The sequence below is a fragment of the Pygoscelis adeliae genome, unplaced genomic scaffold, assembly GCF_000699105.1.
Source record: "Pygoscelis adeliae isolate BGI_AS28 unplaced genomic scaffold, ASM69910v1 Scaffold106, whole genome shotgun sequence".
NCBI classification, from domain to species: Eukaryota; Metazoa; Chordata; class Aves; order Sphenisciformes; family Spheniscidae; genus Pygoscelis; species Pygoscelis adeliae.
Window position 1 is genome coordinate 3,684,209 of NW_008824939.1, and position 22,844 is coordinate 3,707,052.

General features: G+C 40.2%; 2 protein-coding genes across 2 annotated transcripts in view; one reads left to right on the forward strand and one right to left on the reverse strand.

Moving 5' to 3' along the window:
* ABCB11 (ATP-binding cassette, sub-family B (MDR/TAP), member 11) overlaps positions 1-22,844 on the reverse strand; it is a 42,790-nt gene that overhangs the window by 12,878 nt on the left and 7,068 nt on the right. The window contains exons 5-19 of the mRNA XM_009325414.1: positions 20,943-21,184; positions 19,224-19,311; positions 18,148-18,281; positions 16,129-16,300; positions 14,215-14,339; positions 13,282-13,456; positions 10,851-10,964; positions 8,745-8,855; positions 7,677-7,802; positions 6,680-6,883; positions 5,265-5,435; positions 4,697-4,898; positions 3,895-3,970; positions 2,812-2,947; positions 1,081-1,242 (exon numbers count right to left, since the gene is read on the reverse strand). Of these exons, the coding sequence (XP_009323689.1) occupies positions 1,081-1,242; positions 2,812-2,947; positions 3,895-3,970; positions 4,697-4,898; positions 5,265-5,435; positions 6,680-6,883; positions 7,677-7,802; positions 8,745-8,855; positions 10,851-10,964; positions 13,282-13,456; positions 14,215-14,339; positions 16,129-16,300; positions 18,148-18,281; positions 19,224-19,311; positions 20,943-21,184 (2,238 nt within the window). The remainder of the gene's footprint in view (positions 1-1,080; positions 1,243-2,811; positions 2,948-3,894; positions 3,971-4,696; positions 4,899-5,264; positions 5,436-6,679; positions 6,884-7,676; positions 7,803-8,744; positions 8,856-10,850; positions 10,965-13,281; positions 13,457-14,214; positions 14,340-16,128; positions 16,301-18,147; positions 18,282-19,223; positions 19,312-20,942; positions 21,185-22,844) is intronic.
* Positions 17,549-22,844, forward strand: part of DHRS9 (dehydrogenase/reductase (SDR family) member 9) — a 29,408-nt gene continuing 24,112 nt past the window's right edge. The window contains exon 1 of the mRNA XM_009325413.1: positions 17,549-17,660. The gene's annotated coding sequence lies outside the window, so the exon portion shown is untranslated. The remainder of the gene's footprint in view (positions 17,661-22,844) is intronic.

Here is a 22,844-nt window from a genome sequence, read left to right on the forward strand (position 1 = left end):
CTGCCTGAAAGGTTTCGGACCTCCCGTTTCTAGAAGAGTGTCTGCCCTTTAGGGCATATATTCTTTGCATGCATATGTTCCTACCATGACCTAAAGTCAGTGGGAATCACAACACAAGTTTTATCCTATCTCAGGTGGGTACCCAAACAGCAAAACAATAGTGGCATTCCCATTTTCTTCCCAGTGAATGTGTCATTACTTTACCCAATAAGAAACAGCATCAACAGCAGGGTTTTCTCTATCCTCCTAATTCTTGAAAATGTAGGACACTTTCCTAGGCATTAGTTAGAGCAGTACTGAATTACTTCAGGCAGCCCTCCAGTTTCCCACTAAGTTGGCAAATGTTTTCCCCAAAAGCTGTTTTACAAGAGGGGAAGCATCCTCTTTCTATTATGGCAAGTTTTTGAAGGAAAAAACAGTCATGGTTGAACTCTTGAAAAGTTTCAAGCGAGGCTGTGGATTTTGATGATAATGCATCCTTTAGGGAATGCCAAGGTTTAAAGCATATTCCTATTTCCTGCTTGTCTTCCAAACCCAAACTTGTTGATGCAAGTCTACTTTTTGCTGGCAGCTATGAACGCTGTTACAATTATCTACCTCTCCCTGGGCTGTATCATCATGGTATGCAATGATGAACAAAAAATGAAATATTTTTTTGATCTGATCCAAAGCTTTCTCAAAGGCTTGGCCAAATCTGTAGAATAAAATTCTATAGGGAAGGACCTCTGTGTGTCTCCCTCTCCACTGTACCTGTACGTGAGGTACCTCTTGTCTCATCTAAAATAAACTGTATGCAAGTATAGAAACCCACTCCCAACAGTTCCTGGAAAGAGAACAAGAGAGATAATGAAGAACACATGACAAATGCTAATAAGCCTACCCCTTCAAAGAGCTCAAATGATGGTGTGATGATAGTGATATAAATATCTCTGCTGAATAATTGTTTATAGGCAAGAAGGCTAACCCCATTTACTTGATGAGATCTAAAGATTTGCCCAAAACATGTCAAGTTCTGCATCATACATTCACTCCTCTCTGCTTCAGAGCTAAAATACACGTTAAAATGTTAGCATAACATACCCCAAGAATTTGACTGAATAACAAAGCATAGAGTGGACTGACTGCTCCATTCACAGCTGCTGCCAGAGATCCAAGCACCATGTATGGCCATTCAGAGGCATTGTATTTCAAAATTCTGGTAAATGGTACAGGCTTGACATCTTCCTCCACAACAACAGATTCCTAAAAAAACAGGTTGGATTTATGAAGCAGATGTATTCCCCCAGTGATATTCTCCCTTTGACAGTGAGATAAAATAATGAACATAATCTGTTAGATGGCCATCTAGTGTCCAAACAGCTGCTCTAGCTTTGTATGGGAAGGGGCAGTGATGAGTCTTGGCTGCTGTCTGGAGCTCTTTTGTAGGGCTAAGGAGTCACAAGAGGATTACATAGATGGGTAGGTAAAGAGGGTTACCTTTACTGTCCCTGGAGAAAAAGAGAGAGATTCATGCCTTGTGCAGCTCTACTGATTCCAACTTAAGAGGTTAATTATGACCAGATTAAGATTTTCTGCCACTGAAACTCAGGCTGTTCCCTTTTTGCTGCCTCCAGATGAGGTGTGATGCAATATCCAGTGCCAAAACTTAAACTTCTTCCTCACAAGTGGCTTTTTGTGTCACTCATGGAATCTTCTTAAATATTTTAAAGTATTGTGGGTGAACACACTCATCAGACTCTGCAGCAAATTAATAGGCATGCTATATAGTTAAAACAAGGGAGATCTCAGAGTGATAGCTGGATTCAGGCTTTATACATGCTCATTATGGCTCCCTTCTGTGAAACATCCTCAGACTATATGCTGAATTCCCATAATTATTCCCAGTAAGAGCAGAATATTCATCATCAAATTATAACTTACCCTGCAGTTTGATTTGTGCAGATTTTTTGTACCACTCAGTGTGATGAGCCCTGCTCATCTCCCTCAGTTCATATGGCTGGAAATGCCCAGACAAAACAGACACTGTGAAGACCTATCTGCCGGAAATGTGCAACAATGAATGGGTGGAAGCATCCTGTATTTTCTCTTCCTTCTGAGCTAGTGCCAGAGTGACAGCACTTAAGCCCTCTATTTATCCACAGAGTAGGCTTAGCAATAGCAAGAACAGTGACTTCTAACTGCTGCTCTCTGCACCGAACAACCATAGCCATGAAAATTGGTGCAGGGAGCTTCACAAGCACTTTGGAAACCCACTGTGTATATTCCCACGTTCTGCATAATTTTAAGGTATGCTGTCTTTATTTTCTATGCTAGTTGATTGCACAAGGACACTGTCAGTGAAAGGACTCTGGGTTAGGTTGCAGTGAGGGTCTTTCTTTACTCAAGTCTCCAGATGATTTTGAGACGGAAGTGAATTTACTCTTTATTGAACAAGAAGCAGTGTCATTTGTATCACTGAGTGGCTATTACATTTCACAGACTATTTTGCTTTTTGTCAGTTAATTCAGCTTTTATGAATAAGTCTTTTTAAACTTAATCTACAACATATATCAATTTACCAACAGATCATGCTCTGCTAGAAATTTTATATGGACCAATAAGCATAACAGCCATCAAAATGCAAGCCTAGGGTTTACACAGAGGATAAGAACTGAAGCTGTGGTTTTGTTTAAGTAGAGAAAAGGATCAATCCAAGAAGACGTATCTGCCAACAAGTCCTATAACAGAGGCACATATCTACAGGTTATCAATCATTATCAAGTAATATAACCTGTTCAGCCAAAATTTTAATCACAAACTATTGGACCTGACCTTTTTTGCTTGTCCATCATCATCTTCATAAGAAGGCATAAGATACATAGACTGTGCATGATCTCTTGCAATGGATAATGGAGGGTCAGGGACCACATTAGAAAGCTGAGATCTGGAGCGCTGCCGAAGTGAAGCTCTGTAAAGAGGACAGAAATGGTCTGTTCTTCACAGCTCAGTAACACAATACTTAGTTGCAAAGCAGTTTTCATATCAACTAAACCAGGATTCACTGAAGCAAACCACAGGAATCCCATGGACTTTTTCTTTCTTCTTCTAGGTTCTCTCAACTTTTTGAGAAGAAAATACCCCACAACAGGGACAAATACTTTTCAAAATCATATTCTACCCCTGCCACTCGGACGTTGTCTTATATGCATCCTGCACTGTTTATTTGTTAAGCAAAATTGTGGTGTATCCTACTATATTTGCATAAGCCGTTAAGACACCGAGTCAATTCACCATTATGACTGTCAAGTAATTCAGTCCAGAAAAACAGGATGCTGAAACAATCCGCCTCTATCCCTGACAAAACATAACCCTGTAATGTAGGACACATGTATTCACTTGCATATGTCTGACATGAGCTTGCCTGAAAGAAGTAATAAGTGTCTAGCTGCAAGACAGTCTGTCTTGTAAAATGTTTGAACTTTCATCAGGTAGAAGCCATAATGAAAATGTCCCTGTACGTTGCATTGATTTCTCAAGTAATTGCACAGCAAGTCATTTTTCCAGTGACTGGACTGAAAGTGCATCAGGTAATACAAATATACGGCTGTATGCTAGTAATATTAAAAATGGAACATTAACAGAGTAGACCAGAATTGGAAAGAAGGTACTATGGATAGAAAGGGGAGTAAAATTAAGCCTTGCTATTTATCCATGGGCCTTCAATCAGTAATGTATTACCCAAGCTACTTCTTTCCAAGTGAATTCTGTCTTAGTAAAATGCTTGCAGCCCTTCCATCCTCTTTTACACAACATACAGAGAAGTGATTCATTAGCGCTATTGGGATTTTGGAATAGTGGGATGAAGTATGGAGATCTGGAAACATATTGAGATTTACAATAATTTTTAAGACTCACCGCAAACTAGCCTGATAGCTTCCTCTGCTGAATGACTGGACTTTCTCAAGATTTGGCTCAACCACATTATTTTCTGCTGCTGTAAAATACGGTATATAGAGCTCTTCAGTTTGTGCTAAAATTGAATACAACCTAAGCCCACTGTGGCTCTGCAAAAAAGTGCAGTGTCTCCAAGTCATAACTGGAATACTTTGTAGAAGGCAAGGAATGTAATACAACCTTGCTATTAAACCTACACGTACCACAAGTTTTATATTTGTATTTGACATGATGAAGTTAACTGAATATTAACCCAAGGACCATCTCACTTGGGGTGTGACTGCTAAAGGCTGTTTCCCTATTTTAGCACTGTAATTTCTCTCTTCTTTTAAGATAATCATATCCAAGGTATGATGCTTCACAAAAATAAACCAGATCATTCTGTTAGACCTGCATTTCCAGAAGCTTTGATTCAAATCTGCCTCTAGTAAAATAAATAGGGTGGTTTCAGCATATTCTGTAATTTGCTTGCATTTCAAATGCAGCAGGACTGGACTGTCAGCACTAAATGGAGCTATAAAATGACAGGTATTGCAGGTCAGGATTAATGTTTCAAGGCAGATCTATATTAGGAAGGTCATTCAGTGCACATGCAGTAAAACCACTTTGGCCAGGGCTATTAATGTATTACTTCTATAAATGCTAAGACTCATCCATAAAGGCGGAAGAAAAAAAAAGAAGCAACTAGCCCTCATTAAAAAAAAAAAAATTCTGCATTCTGTGGAATTTTACGTCAATTTATAAAAGAAAACAAAATGCTTACTTTCCATTGCTTCTCTATTAAGTGCTGTGTCTCCTTTGTTTTGCAAGGTCACCAACATGAAATAAACCCCTTTCCTCTTCAAGAGTTCCTCATGAGTTCCTCTCTCCACAGCCCTTCCCTGCTCAAACCCAATGATGACATCGGCAGCTTTGATGGCTGACAGGCGGTGAGCTATCGAGATTGCTGTGCGGCCAAGGCGAGCCTGACAGGGAACAACAACAGCACCATTCCCAGGACAGCAAACAGAAATGCTTGGAAAAAATCTAAAGTTTGGTCAAATCAATAGGAGTCTTTCTAGTGGTTTCAGCAGACTTTGACTTGAACTCCATCCATAGCCCATAGATGAGCATCTGTTTCTGAGCAAAGTGAGCTATAGATTTCTGTTAATGTCCCAATGTAAGAAAAAGTTATCTTCTGTCAATAATACTAAGGTTCTACTTGTGCATATGGAACAGCTATTAAGAAAAGCTTCTCACTGCTTTGTTGCAATTCAGCAGCACCCTCTGTAGAGTGCATTAAAAATAATTTCTGCCCTTTTAAGTCTGATTTATTCTATGCTATAGCAAACCTTATGAAGTGCTTCTTGGACAGTAGCTTCACTTTCATTATCAAGTGCTGACGTAGCCATATCCAGTAGCAGGATTTTCGGGTTTCGCACAAGAGCTCGAGCAATAGCTATCCTCTGTTTTTGACCTCCACTCATCTGGCTTCCACCCTCTCCAACATGAGTGTCAAATTGCTGTGTGAAGGAAAAAAATGAAAATGAAACAGATAACAAAAGGGTCTGTTAAGCTTCTGGTGAAGACATTGGTAAAATGTCTCTCAGATTTGTCCTGAGAGTAGACTTAAAAAAATTACCGTCTTTGAAAGACAAAAACATTGTTAGTGCATCAGATTCAAAGGAGAGCTGATGAAATAACTTCCTTCATAATGAACAACATCATTTTGCCTGAACTGGGGTTCCAACCCCAAGCCAAAAGTATGTACTGATAAGGTGAAATGTTCTGGTTTGGCTCAAAATGACTATATCGGCAAAAGCAGAAATGGAGAGGAAACACCTGTCCACCATCAGATGACTCACCAGCCAACTTTCCACAGAGCTGGACTTCTCTGCTGGCCTGTGACTCATGAACACTGTGTCTGTGATTCATGGACGTCATACTCTGGTGGCATCAGGTTCAGGTAGAGAATTAAATAAACACATACAGCCTAGCATCTCAAGAGCCAGGATAATTATATTCACCTAGAGCCAAATATTGTTTATTCCTCCATTTCCAGGAAATAAACAGGGGCCTTTACACAGTCTTTCTATGAATAGTTTCCTGGAAGCCTGGAAATGCATAGATGGAGGATAAAAAGTACGTACTGACATTAGTTAACGGTACTTGAATCCTGTCAATCAGGTTCACTGTTGTAACATGTCCCTTTGAGAAGCTACTTGGCAAAATAACATTCTAGAAAAGTAAATAGCCCAGTACTATCAAATATGGCCTTTGTAAGGAGGATACCATAGGACTGATCAAAGCCCTGTCATCATGAGGGAAGGAACCAGGGAAGAGGGAACCTCCAGCTAACTTACAGGGCTCGTACAAGGAGATGAGGTTGTGAGGATCAGTACAGACTGCTCAAAAACATATGCTGGCTAGTGAGAGTCTGGGCTCTAAATTGCTTTTGGTCTGAGCAGAAACAGATCTCCATAGCATGAAAAATACATATTTTAAAATCATGCTATGATTATTACCATGATAGTGAATGTTGTGTATATGATTCCTGAGGAACTAATTCCTCTTGCTTTGTGGGGTTTTTTTAACTTAGACATAGTAAGACCTGATTAACTCTAGTCAAAGGAAAGGTTGCTGCCTACTGTCTATATTAATCTTCTGCCCTTCCACCTGAGCACAAATGGCTGCATGGGGGGAGTGACAAAAGAATTCTCTATTTTTCCATCAAATTCTGCCAAACATTTTACAAGGCACAGCATACCTGCGGCAAGTCCATGATGAAATTGTAAGCATTGGCCTGTTTGGCTGCTTTGATTATATCTTCCATGGTAGCCTCATCCCGACCATAGCGAATGTTCTCTGCAATCGTGGTGGCAAACAGCACTGGCTCTTGTTCAACAATACCAATCTGTGAGCGTAGCCACTGGATATTAAGGGAACGAATGTCATGGCCATCCAGGGTAATCTACAGGAGCCAATAAAAACATGGACAAAAAAACAGAAAAAAGTCAGGGACATTATCCCCTCCAGTTCAGAGACAAAGAAAGACACAATGGAAGTGAAGGGCCTGTAATGCTGTGTTTCCATGACCAATGTAAAAACCGGCTTTCATACATAAAAGAATGCAATGCAGTGGCAGTAGTATATGCTAGTTCTTGGGCCTAGGAGTTGTGGTCTTTGATTTAATTTCCCAATACCTCTTTTTGCTTGGCCTCAGAAATAAAACCAGGTGGAAAGAAATCATCAGAATTATGATTATACGTTTACAATAAATTGGTTCTTGTCTTTTATACGTTCAAATACAGGTCACTATGTATGTGATTTGTGCCCACTAGGAACACATAAATGGAACGAGACTGTTAATAGATGTAATTCATATTCTTAGCCAATCCATTACTAAATGGTAATTGCATATACTAAAGCAATATTATGGGATAATGATAAAATGTTCAATACTGTGTTTTCCAGAATGGAAAATGATTTGTCACTCCTGAATTATTTTATCTATAGGTATAGTTTTTACTCAGATTTAGCACTGAATTTTTATTTTCTCCTAACAGTTTTTCTCTTTCACGTAATTATTTTGATAAGACTGTTCAGCATTCCCCTGAAATGCACAAGAGGATATTTCGCTCATTTAAAAAAAATAATAAAATAAAATAAAGTTAGGAGCCTTCCTTCCCACCTTGGAGAAGAAACTACGTTGTTCTTTCAAGTCCCTAAGGCTAGAGAAACACATTCTAGACTGGTATGCTCACCATGCCATCACTGGGGTCATAGAAACGCTGGATGAGCTGTATTGTTGTACTTTTTCCAGCTCCGCTAGCTCCAACAAAAGCTGTTGTCTCTCCTGCTTTAATAACCACATTAAGGTTATCCAAAATCTGGTGAGGAAAAAAAAAAAGAAACAGAATCTATCCATTCTAATTCTCTCACAGTCATACAAGCAAGTGGGTATATTCTGTATCTTAAAATGGAAATTCAAAGCAATTTTACAAAATTCAGAAAAATATTATGAAGAAAGAGGAAAAAGAAAGCCAAATATTTTTACATTGTTTGAAGAGTTTTTAAATGCAGAGCACTGTTTTCCATGACAGGCAGACAGATTTTGATCTTTCTTTGTTCCTGTTGTTCATCATTAAGGACTAGTCAAGTTAATACCATTGGAGAACTTGGCAATAAATCCCCTTTAAAGAATACTGTACATGTATTATGAATGCCTGTTAAAGCATAAATATTAAGAATGTAACAGTGAAATTATGTAGAAAAATGTGATACTTCACATGCTTCTGTCTTTAGAAGCAATAACACTCATTTGCTTGTCCAATATTTGCTTTTCCAAGGAGAATTTGTCAGTACAAAGACAGTAGTAGAGAAATATTGGCTGGGGTATACAGCCAATGCTCCTGTACCTTTTCTAGCATTTTAATGGGTCACATGGCACATCCCCAGGATAATGGAAGAGTTTTACAAAATCTCCTTGCACCATTCAGCTTATTACTTTGTGTCCTATCCTAGCACATGTTGATACAAGTGCATAATTGATTGTAAGAGAAGCTGTATGTGGGTGAATTTTCTGAAATTACTATGAGTTTATGTGCAGCAGCAAGGAGTATGTATGGCAATGGATGCGTCAGAATGGAAAAATAAGCAAAATGCTAAGTAGAAGAACCCTTTAATAGAAGAATTGTTTAGTCTACTTTTAAACAGAGGGTCTGGGCTTCTGGAAAACAAACTCTACTGAAAATCTAGAAATTGCTGGCAGAACCGGGATATTTTGATTGTTTACAGTAATTGTGTTCACAGGATGGATGATGAATAATTACCTTTACGTCTGGTCTGGAGGGATAATGGAACGTTACATTATGAAATTCAATTTCACCTCGTACTTTATCCAGCTTGTAGCCATCTTCTGACATGCAGTCAATGGCAGGTTTCTAGGATAGAATTTACTGTGTTATTTATTTGCTGTTAAACAGCCAACACTCCCGCAGTCCATAAATATTCCCAATACCATACAAAGCCATGGCACTTCTGTTTGAACAGCACTTGACTGCACTGAGCCAGAAGCAGGCTCTGCCCCACGGCTAGCAGGCAAGGGACATGAAATTGAAGGCCACAGCAATGGGGGAGTTGTCACCGGTGGGTAGTACGGGCAAGATGAATGCACCCTCTTCTCATTTTAGGCTTACTGCCAATTACCACAGTCAACCACTCAGCTAGTTTTTGCTGGAACAGAATAGCTGACTGAGGCATTTTGACTAAGTTAATTTAGCCAGCTCCTCAGGAATAAAATGGCACTACTTCACTCATAAAAACATTCTTCTACAGCACTGAACAACCAATTCATTGCTGAAAATCTGCACACTTCACCACTTTGCATTTAAAACATCCATCCTTGCACACCCAGTCCTAAGAGCTGGAATCCTGATTTGAAGTTTTCCCATGAAATGCTTTGGGTCTCACATGCTTTTGGCCAGGCCTTGGGTATTGCGGACTGCTAGGTATGATTAGAGAACTAAGAGAAATTTGAGGAATCCAGAGAAATCAAATTTTCTAAGGATAGATTTTTGAAGCATGGCATACAGAGAATGAGTTAAAACTATAGCAACACCAATATTTGATAATTGGAATGTGCATGATTTTTTTGTGTAGCCTAACAGGTTGAAGGGAATTTTAATATGAGAAATGTGTATGTTCTAAGATGTTAAGAACAGCTAAAAGATTGGTTCCTCTTTAGGAATATATCTTACTTAAATTCAGATACTAAGCTATGAAGAAAAGTTTTACTGATCCTGCAAATGGGAACCACAGCATGGCTATAAGTTTAGTGCCAGAAAAAGATCTGCATCAGGGCAGAGCTGTGCTTTTACTGTCTAATCACAAATCTACAAATGCGGCAAGCAGATGGATCTAATTTTGTCACCCTTTCTCTAGACAGATGAAATCTCACTTTATTTTGCTTTTTTTACCCTAAGGTTATCTGACTCAGCCTTATCTTGAATTTTGTGATTAATTCTTACTGTTGCAACTCTTCTGTGCTTTTTAAATTTTTCTCTAAAAAACGCTTCCCTCATTCATCTCTTTTTCAGTTTATCTTAGAGCTTTAGCTTATGAAGTGCATTTATGAGGCATATGTGTTATTGTTATTATAGAACATTGAAGGGTTACTAAAAAGTCCAGTCCATTAGCATTACCACAGCCCCTCTAGCCTTCTTTATACACCCTTACGTGCTCTGTAAAAGGCAAGCAGCATTTTAATGTGTTTACACAGCTTTTAGCACAATAAAGCTTGTCAATGGCCAGAGATACTATCTACTGCTAAGAAATCAGCAGTATTTTGCCAACCACTAAAGTTATACAGATATAGAAAGGAATCCTCATCAAGAAACGCCAGTGGCTCTCAGGCTTTCTCATACAACCTTATTTCGAATATCTATCTGTCTAGATAATATTGTGATTAACATTTACGACTGTTGCGTGACGGCTCATTTGGTCTCATTTTAACTTGGGGTAGCTCTGGAACAGGTGACAGAGGCAACCTTTGCCACTAATGCCAGTAGAGCCCCATCTGGAGGCTGGGAGCTAGATGTTTGCCGCAAGTTTGGCTGCAAGGTGACTATTACTGCCTGCCTGTACACTTTCTGTGGGTCAGCACTGATCAGTAATTATATGTAAGGAGAAATGGGAGTAAGAAACAGCAGTAGCTGAGGTAAAACTTCATTATTCAGAAACAGACCACTTAAGAAATCTGTTCAACACCCTCTCTGAGCCCACGTGCATGCCACTAGACCTTTCTATTGCACAGTCCATTTTTCTTTAATTGCACTCATTTTTCCTCGTTTACACAGTAGATAAAACTACTACTGCTTGCGGCTTACTTAATTATTTTTCCACTACAAAGTGACACAGCTGAGAAATTCATTACTTACTTTATCTATTGTCTCAAAAATGTTTGCTGCAGCCCCACGGCCAGTGGCAAAGGCTTCCAGACAGGGAGATGCCTGGCCAAGATTTAAAGCTCCTACTAAAACACCAAAGAAAACCTGAAGAAGTGGAAAAAGAAATTAACAAAATATGATGTCACTTTTTTATTACAGTTTAGAGCTTAGGCAAATCAAACTACAGTGGCTTAATGACTTCTTGTGCATCAGCTGAGCTGCAGTGATTCACTATATGAGCATAATTAGCCCACAAGAAAGCAAACAAATGCATCTTAGAAGGGATTTTCACTGTCTTTCACAACTTTGCTTCCAGGCTGAAGTAAATCAACTTATCTCATATTTGCCCTGGTCTAAAAACGTGTGCACCCGGATATTTACTGTGGTAAATCTACTGAGGTGTCACTTATATACCACACACACGCAAATGCATTAATTGTCTGTCTTTACAACAAGGAGTGAGCTGCATTGTATTCTAAGTATAGCTTATTCTTCTCAGTGCTACTATACCAGGGTGTGCTTGTCAGAATGAACACTTTTTTCCTAGAATTTACTCTGCTTTATTCCTCCTTAGTTTTTCAGTTACAGAGGTGGTTTGGCAGAGCAGATTTTAAAGGTTTGGATAATATCTTTGGTCTAGGCTTTTTGTCCATTTTTTGCTCTGTTGTGGCTGATAGTTTGAACATTCACCCTGAGCATTAGGAGAACTGGTATGTAATCCTTTTGTAGTTTGGCAATACCTGAGAATTCTGCTAAGAAGCAGTCAAGGACTCAGCTAGCCTTTTGAATACAACACAAACAGTAGTCAGGATAAATGTGCAAGCTGTATAAGGAAACACTACTGTTGAGAAAGAAATACAAGTACACAGGACTTAGTTCTCCCTTGCACCATAGTGACGTTTACCGAGAATAACCCCATGGCTCAAGTGGAAGAATCTACTGTACACATACTATACACTGCAAACATCTACACTGTGATGTATAGATCATGCCATAAGCTCATACTCAGCTTTACTACAAACTAATTTTCTTGTGTGAATGAGTCCCAAAGCAAGTAGGTTATATGCATGTCAGAATCCATCATGAACATGAGGGAGCAGGTTCTGTACATTTGATAGAAGAAGAAGGGAAGGCAATGCTTAGTGTATCTCAATGCAGTATGGCTGGTGCAGGACAGTTTTTCAGAGACCAGGAAAAGCATATTGAAATGTTTTATTTTTACAAATCCCCCCCCCCTCCCCCACCAGACTAGGAGTGTATGGTAGAAAACATGAAGTAAAAGAAAGATGACTGGAAACTGAGAGAGGAAGGGGAGCATAAGGGAGAGCCTTTCCATTGACAGCTACAATTTTTCAGCTACAGGGTAGCTCCCCACTGTTTGCCATTTGTCATTTGGAAGCACTGAACTATAGTTATCATGTGCAAGGCAAGGAAATTGCTCACTTTTTTTTTTTCACAGCACTACCTTGTATCAACTACTGGTGTCAGGAGCAGTTGCAAATGATTTCCTGTGAGGGACATCCTCCTTGAATGGAGTGACTCAATTTTACAATGTTCTCAGAGTAATTTACCAAGCTCCATTTAACAGGAAGTTTTGCACTGCATGCTGCTGGTGGTTGGGAGCTCTCATGTTGTGCAACAGGCAGAGAAGAATCAGAAATAGATGTCTCATCAGAACACCCAGGACTTAGCAAGGTTCAGGAAAAATTTACTCTGGGTCTGGGCTGGAGCCTGCCATTTGAGCAGTCCTGGCTTAAAGCAAATAACCAAAACATCTGTAGATGTTGGATTTATTGCATTTAGGTCATCAGTGTCTAAAACATCTACTGTGCAGCAGTGGATGCATGAGTGCCATGCAGGTTAGTACGATACACTGCAGGAGCCACAGCCATGCGTGTTTTTATCAGCATATATGTTTACATATTCTTTGTCATCTATAAAGCTGGGTGGGCAATTAGCAACGGAAAATGGGGATTCAAAGGAGCAGAAACTGTTCATGAGAGAGAGGTTAGATTTGATAAAACTTTCTTTGGTCAGGTTTTTCTTTATCACAATAAGGTTTTTCATCACCAAGTAAGTTCTGCAGAGAAGCCAATATCCCAGAAGCCACATGCTGACTCACAAAATGGGAAAGCTAGTTTCAGGCCTCTGCCAACTGTGTAGCAGGCTCTCAAATGAAAGCATTATTCTGATCGCAGTAGGCAGCATTTCAAATCTTTAAAATAAACATGGATTTATTTCTTTTAATCTTATCCAATTGTGTCATAGACTTTCATACATATATTGAGTAATGATCTTTTAAAGACACATATAGTGTTTGCTACCACTGAGCCACCAGATACCAGAACACTACAAATATGTGTTCCAGAATTAATGTTTTAAGAAGCAGTCCAGAAAAGTTGCATCACGCTAAAATGGGTACCTGCAGAAGAGTGCCAGGTGAATACTCTTCTTCTTCCAGGACAAGTTTAGAGCCATACCAAAAGGCTAATGCATAACACAGGAAAATTATAAGCCACATGTAACCAGTGAATAATCCCATTATTATTCCTTTTCGAATTCCCCAGTGCTGAGCAAACACCAGATTCTTATCATATCTGTAGAAAGAGAGTAAAATAAAAGGGGATGAAATGAATTTGATGATAGAAAATTCAAAATGAGCAAAGACCCACAAAACTAGGCATCTTCAATGACTGGCTGTGCTATAGTTAACAGAGGGTCCACATAAGGTTGATACCTCTCACTCTAAAGTGAGAGACCACTGCTGAAACCAGCAGTGCTCCCAGATCATGAAATCCTCTTATGTTCTAGTGTAATAAGCACAAGAAAAGCCACACTCACTGCAGATACCTTGCCACGGGGTTTGGGGTTTTAGCAGAGTGACACAGGATTTGAGAATTTGGCCAATGCTTCAGAGCACATCCTACAGCCATGTTATGTTTCAAACGAATTTAAGAGAAATTTGCAGCTTAACATCATCAAATCATTATGTCTTGCTGGAACTAGTTCTCTTACTTAGCTTGAAAGTACCCACAGTCTTCCGATGTGCTGCAAAAGTGATATATCAGACAATGTTTAGGGGAAAATTTGACAGTATGTACAAGTGGGAATGACTTGAAGATAGTATTGCTGATGTATTATTTCACTGATTGAATTATGAAACTGGTTCTGCATATGTGATGTTATTTGAAACCTAAATTTCTGTAACATACATGCATATAATTCTCAAAGCTAACAGACGGTCATTGTTGTAGAATTTAGAGACTAATTGCCATGACTCTGAAGTGCATTACAGCGTTACATTGCTACGGGAAAAAGAAATCAGAGACCTTACAATTCGTCCAAACAAACAAACCTTTCAACTTCTTTCTTCTCCCCACCAAAAGCAGCCACTGTTCTGATAGATGAGAGCACTTCATCAGCCACAGCTCCAGCTTTTGCATAAGCCTTTAGTTCTCGGCCTGTTAGTTTTGCCACAGCCTACAAAAGCATAAGAAGTGCTGGTTACACCTGAACAGTAGGTGCAGACAAGGGCAGCGGTAAACAGTGCTGGCTGTCACACTGCACTGTCTGCTCTGCGTGAGGTGACCTCCTCTGCTCCGAGCAGGTTTTTACTAGCATGCTGCACACTCAAAGACTTCTGTTTTCTAGTATTAGGGCATATACCTCCGTAGCATATGTTTTGCAGAACAGTTATCCCCTTGGCCAACAGCTCTTCTCCAGGTAGCTAGAAAGAGCAGCTGACAACATCTGCTTTCCCTCCCTCCCTCTCTCACTGCTGCTAACTGGGCTTAAGCAGACTGCAGACTGAGGGTTTGTGCATGGAGGGAGGAAGGGGGAGCTTAAGCAGCAAGAGCAGCCCTTTAGCCACTGTGGCAGAGCCCAGCTTCAGGAAGAAGAGGTAACGGTACTGATGGGGGAGCATGGAAACAGATGTTGCCCACCACTGTGCTTTGTTTCTTGGGCTGACAGCAAACAGGTCCCTACACAGCAGCCCAGAGCATACTGGATGCCAAAAGCTTACTTAGGCTCAAAAAAATGCTCAAATTAATGGAAGAAAATGTAGTCATGTACAATTCTACACAAAGATAACACATTGGCGTGGGAATGACATATCACTAGGAAGTGTAAAGTGCCATTATTTGCTTTCTCTCTTCAAATACCCTACCCCAGGCATCTATTAGCCACTTTTGGAGACAGGAAATCAGGCTAGATTGACCTTGGGTCTGTTTTCTTTATGGTAAAAAACAAAGACTTGGGCTGGAAAGGCTCATAAGGAGGAAACACTTAACAGTGGGTATGTGAAAGGAAAGAGATGGGGACAGAGAAATAAGAATGGAAAGGGAGAAAATTACAAACATAAAGGGGACTGAGCTCAGAAAGAAATTGCAAATGAAGGGAAGAGGCATTTGGGGGTTTATTTCATTCCCTGCCAGGATTCTGCTCTCCCACTTCACACTGAGTCATTATTCGTGTCATCTACTTGCAGCCAGCACAAGGTGCTAAAGGAGAGCAAGAAGACAAGAAATTAGTCAGAGTTATATTAGATGTTTCATAGCAAAATGATAGCAAACTGTGCCTGATGTGGAAGAAGTGAGATAGCCAAAGGGCTGAACCCAACCAAAGAGCGGAGTGTGAGAGAGTGCAGAGGAGGAGCAGGAACTGCCCAGCCCTCCTGGGTGTGGGAGAGGAGGTGAGAGGGCAGAGGATCCTGCAGTTTCCCTCGTTGGTGTCCTTCCTCTGCACAGTGATAGGGAGTTTGTAGGGAGTGGATGGAGGAGCAGAACGGGAACAACAGAGAGGATGCAGCAGCTGCCAGGAGCAGGGACAGCTTGAGGTAAGTTTGAGTGGTTGTTTTCAACTATTTTACAGCTCCGAAACTTGACCATCTCTAAAAGTTCCTAATCTGCAGAGAGAAATCAAGCCCCACGTCTAGTAACCATCTAAACCAAATGCATAGTAATAGAGAGAAGGTGTAGGCCAGGTTCTGATCTCAGCAACCATAATATCCATCCACAGGACCCAATAGAAGGTATGCTTACACTCCTGTCTTAGAAGCAGGGTATATTATTCTGGGAATCAGAATAAGCAAAGTGGGATCAAAGCCCACCTCCCTGCTCTCCCACCCCCACTGCTGCTGTGACCATAATCTCCCTCTCTTGACTTCAAAGGGGTGTAATAGCCTTCTCTTCCACCAATCCTCCCAGCTTTATGGCATGACCTTCCCCGCTCATCATACCTCAACACGAACCTCCAACAATTCACTTACCAAGCCATACACAGCCGCTCCAACCCCAAGCAATGGGCTGACTGCAATGATAACCAAGGTCAATTTCCAGCCACTGACAAATCCCAGTAGGAATCCACACACAAAGGTGGTTAAGCGCTGGATAAAGATTGCTACTTGGTCAGCAATAGCCTCATTAATTTTGTTAACATCACTGGAAAAAAAACCAACAAAAACCAACAGAAGATTGGTGAGCATATCTTTCGTTTGTGTTGCAGATCTTCGCCACATTTGGGTTAGTTGCTTTCCCTTGGAAAGGGTTCTTCCTCACCCCTATTCTTTCCACCATCACCCCTTCCAAAGGCCCTGGGCTACAGTGAGAAAACCTGGTGCCTCTGCAATGGCAGAAGGCTTTTATGCATCAATACTGCAGAGAAGATACTGTCTTTTCCCAGGAAAAGTCATTCTGCCAGCAGACTCATTCACTATCAGGTTCTTACTACTGCCCCAGCTGATTCAAAGGAGGGGGCAGAGACATCTCAGCTGGGTGCAGCTAACTGATAATGGAAAAACAGTATAGCTGGTATGGCATTCCTCCCATCATGGGGCACTGAGAATATACCATACCGCCTTGCTGAGGGGGCAGAAAAAGGGAGGAGAGCTGTAACTCTCTTCTAGTTCCACCTTCCAACGCTTCCCAGTTCCGCTCTCCACCCTATCAGGTAGTTTGTTCTCTAAATGAGAGGGAGAGTGGGAAAACTGAGGAGGGCTGCTTTCTCACTGGAGGCAGTGGGAAAACATGACAGCTCTATCACATGGGGGACAGTGGTGCAGCTGTCAACATCATTTGACCCCTAGGCAGCTGCAGAGTTCATTTGTTCTCTGTTATGCATTGCCAACGCAGAAAAAATGTCTTAAAGCAAAACAGTCATTATACTTCTGCCACTCTTGGCGACTACCTCACCCTTGAGATTAGAAGAACTGGGAACTCCTGGAATAAATAGGAGCAAGTGGCACTGAGGTTTAAAGTGCAAAGTTGTTAGCTCATTGGTATATCAAGTGAAATTACGGTCCTCTGTTGAAAAATTTAAGAGTGTTGAGTTGAAGAACATGTTTATATTTCTTCTGGAGAATGTTTTTTGCAGTCAGGAAGCTTTCTGTAGGCACAGGACAATGCTGTTCGCAAAACCAGGGAACTAAGTTATTTATTACACAAATGCATGCTCAGTTCCTATGTTTTGCCAGAGAAATTCTTCACAGCGACTTACACTTGGCATTTATTCTTCATAAAAAGACCACCACAGAAGGTCATAGATACCACTGGGCGGTGAGTAAAGGCAAATAAAATTCCCTTCAACTACAGAAAAACCTTCTGTAAATGTGACTACTATTATGGAGGCACGACTGAGAACAGGGAGCCACCTAGAGTCGGCATATTCACCTCGCAGCTGCCTTCAGTCTGTAAACAGGAACAACTAAGAAAAGGAGCAAGCCTTAAACTCCGCTTTTCTCAGGGCTAAATGTTTATCCAGGATAAGAAGGTTTCTCTGTCTACCTTGCGTCCCTTTCTAAAGGTAGGTGCTTGTACCTTCTTTAGCAGAAGATGAAGCAAGGCTCAGTCTTTTCTTTTAAAAGCCAACAAAAGCAAGTGTGCCCCTAATGTAATTTTCCTTTCTGGGAAGTGGGGGAGGGTTCAAACCCACACCTCCAGCCTCAGGGGAGTGTGCACTGGCAGCCAAATTATAGATCACTTTGAAAGGACTGGGCACAGGAGAAGGGAAGAGTAGGACAAGCTGGCAAAAAAACCCCACCCCAAAACCCAGAAAAAAAACCCCACATTTACTAACAGACAAGGCACAAAAGGGAAATAATTGTGGATTAACAGTTATGGCACTCAGTTTGAAGATGGGGGAGGTACTCAGCCTGGTCCCTGCTCCCAGGAACATAGCTGTATTTTATATTAGAAAGTGTTTGTCAAACGCCTAGTTATTGGCACTCTGTTGTGTTTGGAAGGAAGAGCAAAATGTTCTCTGTAGCATATGTTTTTTCTAGATTACTTACTCAGAAATTCGGGTGTTCAGTTCTCCTACAGATGTACAGTCAAACCAGCCTATATCCATTCGCATTACTTTCCTGAAATAAGCTTTCCTGATTTTCTGTATCTGACGAGCCGCAGCCATAACCCAAAAGCAAATCTGGGAAGAGCATAACATGGCTGATAAATTGCAGTAAAAAGTCTTTCTACTCCCAACAAGTGGGAAAAAACAATTTGGCTAAAATGGGAAAGAGCAATTTGGCTATTGATAAACTTATTATTCAGGTAAAATATATTCTAGCTACACAGACACGATAGTTGTTTTATGCCCTTGATCTTTAAATAATGCAACAATTTTATAAAGCCTCTGGATCAATCATTTGTCTCAGTTCTGATAGGCTGAGAGAAGATGCAAGTTAAATTACTTGTGCTGTTACGTGAATGTCGTACAGACAAAAATTTTTCCATCTACAGCTGTAAGTAATGTAGGGATGGCAGCCATCCTACCTCAGCAAAACTCTGGGATAGTTTTCAGGAAGGAGAATGACAAGTGATTTTTGCAATTACAAAAAGCTTCAAAAGCAGTGGACCCTTTAGCAGATTATGCAGGAATCATCCAAGCATGTGGATCATCTCAGTCAGAAGGATTGAACCATTACTACAGAATATGTAGGGTGTGATTCTTCTCCAACACTTGTTTTACACTAGTATTACTCTGTAATATCTCTATAATAGAAACACAGGGCTCAACACAGTTGAGATGCCTACTGGGAATCTGCATGCCTTCACCTCTTATTTTGGGAGGACATGTGGATTCCATAGTAATCACACTTGAGCAAGTATTTCTTGTGGTGTGAAAGGGGCAGCATGCATTCATCTCACTGGGTTAAATGTATCTGTGTACAAAGGTATGCATGAACAAATCCAAGGAGGTCTCAAATTAGCTCAGCCAGAGCTAATCTATTTCAGCCGATAGAATGAGAACAAAGTGTCTGCTTTGCTCAAATGTGCAGCTGACTAAGCAGTTAAAGGAAACATTATTATAAACTTAATTATTTAGTGATTTAAACTTTGAAATCAAAATAGGGAACAAAATACTGACTTGGAGATATCCTAACACAAGTACGGCACAACCAATTCCTGCATAGTAACCTGCAAACTTGGTCATTTCTTGTTCAATGTCCAGCAGCCTGAAAAAAAGAAAAAGAAAAAAAAAAGAGTTAGCAATACTGTTTCAAGTTTCTCGCAGATTTTTAATCTGGTATTTCTTCAAGTTAGAGTCATGTCAGCTGGCAAGTCAGCTTGTTTTGGTAACAGAAGCATTGTTTCCCAACACTGAGGCTATTGCTAGCAATGGTTGATTTGCTTGCTCTGCCTGTTGCACAGGGGTAGGGCGCTGGCAGGTACCAGGAAGCGCTCTGCCATCCTGGAGCAGCCCTGCAGTCTCTGAGAAACCCCACCAGACTGCATGCTCCGAAACAGCACAGGTGAGAGGGTGTTCCAAGAAAGAGCTGCCCAAGTTTTCATTAGATGTTGAATTAGCTTGGTTTGTGCCATTATACCAACTAATAACACTCAGATTTAAACAGTGTTTTACAGAGAGAAATGAGGGCTGCTAAAGTCAATTCAAGTATTACTTTGTACCATAAGCTTGCTAATCTGAAATGATAATTTCTTTTAGCTCAAGTAGGAGTATTAAATTACTCCTAATATCAGTGAAGGGCACTGAGTTGCTGCTATTGCATTTAGATTACTTTGAAATAGGCATTTCAGGTCGTTATCGGTTATGCTTTTAGACAACTTTTTTAAAACATCCTGCAGAGAGCAGATTTTATTCTGTTAACCCAGAATTTGGTACACTGAAATTTTAAGACAAAAGGGAACACTATGCACCTGACCTGATCTCTTGCAAAAAACAATCATGGAAACAACTCAGGTGCCTAACACAGATATCCAGTACCATTTTTAATGCCTTAATTTATCCTGCCTGGTGCGTAGTTGCCACTTCAGAGGAACAGAGTTCTGTAGCAAATCCTGTATCTGCCAGCCCCATCGCAGGGGGCTGGCTTGGACAGCCTGGAGCAAGTAATTTGGCCACAGTCACCTACATCTAGGAATTTGAATCACTTCCCATGTGCTCTGAATTTCAGAGACCTTTAGACAAGTAACATTTAATTCTCATTAAATATCTAATTAAATGTCACTCAGAGATTAGAAAACTCTTGGAATGATGCACTGAAAAATGAGCCTTAGGAAAGGTTACAGGTTAAAATTTGGCTTTGACAGATATCTGTAGCTGAATGAATCATCCAGACTCCATTTATTACAGTTAATGGAAAGAAACAGGCACTCTTATAGGGCAGTTCATCTGACCTGCCTTAGACATCTCCCATAAGCTAAGATGAATTGCATCCTAGAAGCACTCATTTCTCTTCAATGACTAAAGTTTAGCTAACTTGCTCGGAAGTCAGCAGGCACCTATAGGTACCTAAGTCCTAACCAAAATGTCCAGAAGTCATTATTACCTACAGTGTCATCAAAGAAAATAGATTAATGAACTCAGATGTGTAGCAGATACACCTGTTATCAGAACAATCATCATGAAAGAATATCCTTGCTGACATCTATAGCTGAAAGACCAAGACCCATCAGGTAATATCTCCATCTCAGAAACAGGACGCTGTAACAAGAACCATGCCCCTTTTCTTCCTTATGGATAGAAAATGTAAGGTTTAAAGGCTGAACTGGACCTTCAGTAGCAATACATTCTCTGACAAGCCATAATAACAAAGGAGAAGAAACAAATACATCTACTACTTACCCACATCTTATTGTGGCGTTCTTTTCATTCTGATGGATAGTACCATTAATCCACACTATGGTGTTATTTACACATGTCTTGCCTGGGTCTTTAAGCTCTTGCATTTCAATGTCATATTCAATAAATGTGTCTGCCATTGCACCAAACACAAGCAACACAGCTGGCTGGGCTGCTCCATGAACAATAGCACAGAAACTACCAACAGCCATCATTAAAATTTCCATAGATGAAGAAAATCGGAACTAAAGAGACAGGAAAAAAATATGGTGTCTGCTGAGAGGCAGTCTTCACACTGGTTGTATACTGATAAATCATTAATCAGGTGGATGAGATACAAAATCATTCTCTTTAAATTTCAGAATTATCTTCAATACAGAAAGAAGACAAATCTCTCTCTCCAATCTAATCTAATTGCACCTATGATTACAGCCTTATAAATTATGAGCTCCCTTTTAGCTGACAGCAGAATCTGACCATGTGAACGAATATATTATCATATAACATTAATAACTCAATATCATTCCACATTATCATCATTCCAGAAACTAGCTAAAAGATTAAGAATAGTAATTATAATTCATATATATGGTCTGCTTTGCAGATTTTCTGTGGGGACGGAGGGAGAGGAAAAGGAGGAAAAAGCCTTAGGGCATTATGCAGAGCCTCTGAATAGAGTTAGCCAATTTCTCAAAAGTCTGGAATGCTGTGGTAGAAAGCCAACTAAAACATCTCAGAGCAAGTTCTCATAGTATTCTAAAATGCATTGGCTGAGCCAGGCAGTTGTGCATTGGCTCTTGATCTGGGAAAAATGTATAGAAATATGACATAGTATGCAGTAAAAAAAGGATTGAGCTAAGTCCTATTACCTTACATTTGCCATGGGCCAAGAGCATGCACACATGCAGCTGGTGACTCAGCTAAGATACAGTGACTTAAGTTACCTTTGTCATGATTGTGTGAAGTCTGAATCTCAGGTTGAAGTCATGCGTAAATATATAGATCAAACTGTCCATACAGAATATCAGTATCAAATGCTATACATTTTGAAATAGGAGTGTAAAGAGGAATCATAGCCTGCTGAAGAACCTGTCCAGGTTCTGTAGGTGCTATAATATGTCTAAGAGAAGAAAGGGTGGGAATTTGGAGCACATATGGAAAAGGGACATTAGGGCAGAGACAAGATAAAGGGAAAAACAAGTCAGTTAACATAAAAGAGAAATAAATAAAAGGTCTTTCTACAAAAAAAGTCAGAAGAAAACTGTAGCACTACCACTGTTTTGCAAACCCTGCTCATAAGTAGTCTAGGAATTCCCTTGATTAAAAAAAAAACCACACAGAAAATGCACAGATAGGTGATATCTAATCTCTCAGCACATCTGATGCAAACATACTGTGTTTACCAACTGCACTTTAGGTGTTAAACATCTGTGCAAAACAGGCTACAGAATTCAAACCCCTCTGCTTGACAGACATAGATAGCCCTCTGTGTGGACAGACTGTTCTCTCCACCCAACTAAGGGTTGAGATACTTAGCCAGGTAGAGTACAAGCCACATGGATGTAACTGGACTAACCCAGGACTACAGTCAGGACCATATTAGTCTGGACACATTACAGGCTGATTGCCTAGACTACATGCAAAACAGAAGTAATAAAACCTCTTAGCTGCATGCTGCTGGGTTGAACATCTCTCTACTACATTAATTTTAAAATTTAGATGCACCCTAGGGGATTCCAAGACCCATCAAAGGCTAGGCATACCATACAGTGTTCTGCATTCCCAAGTTTCTATAGTTACCATATCTTCTAATACCCATGGAGCAATTACAAGGGAGCTAAATTATCTGCCAAATATCACACAGCAAATTTTTGGCAGAAATAAGAATGAACCAAGGTCATCTAG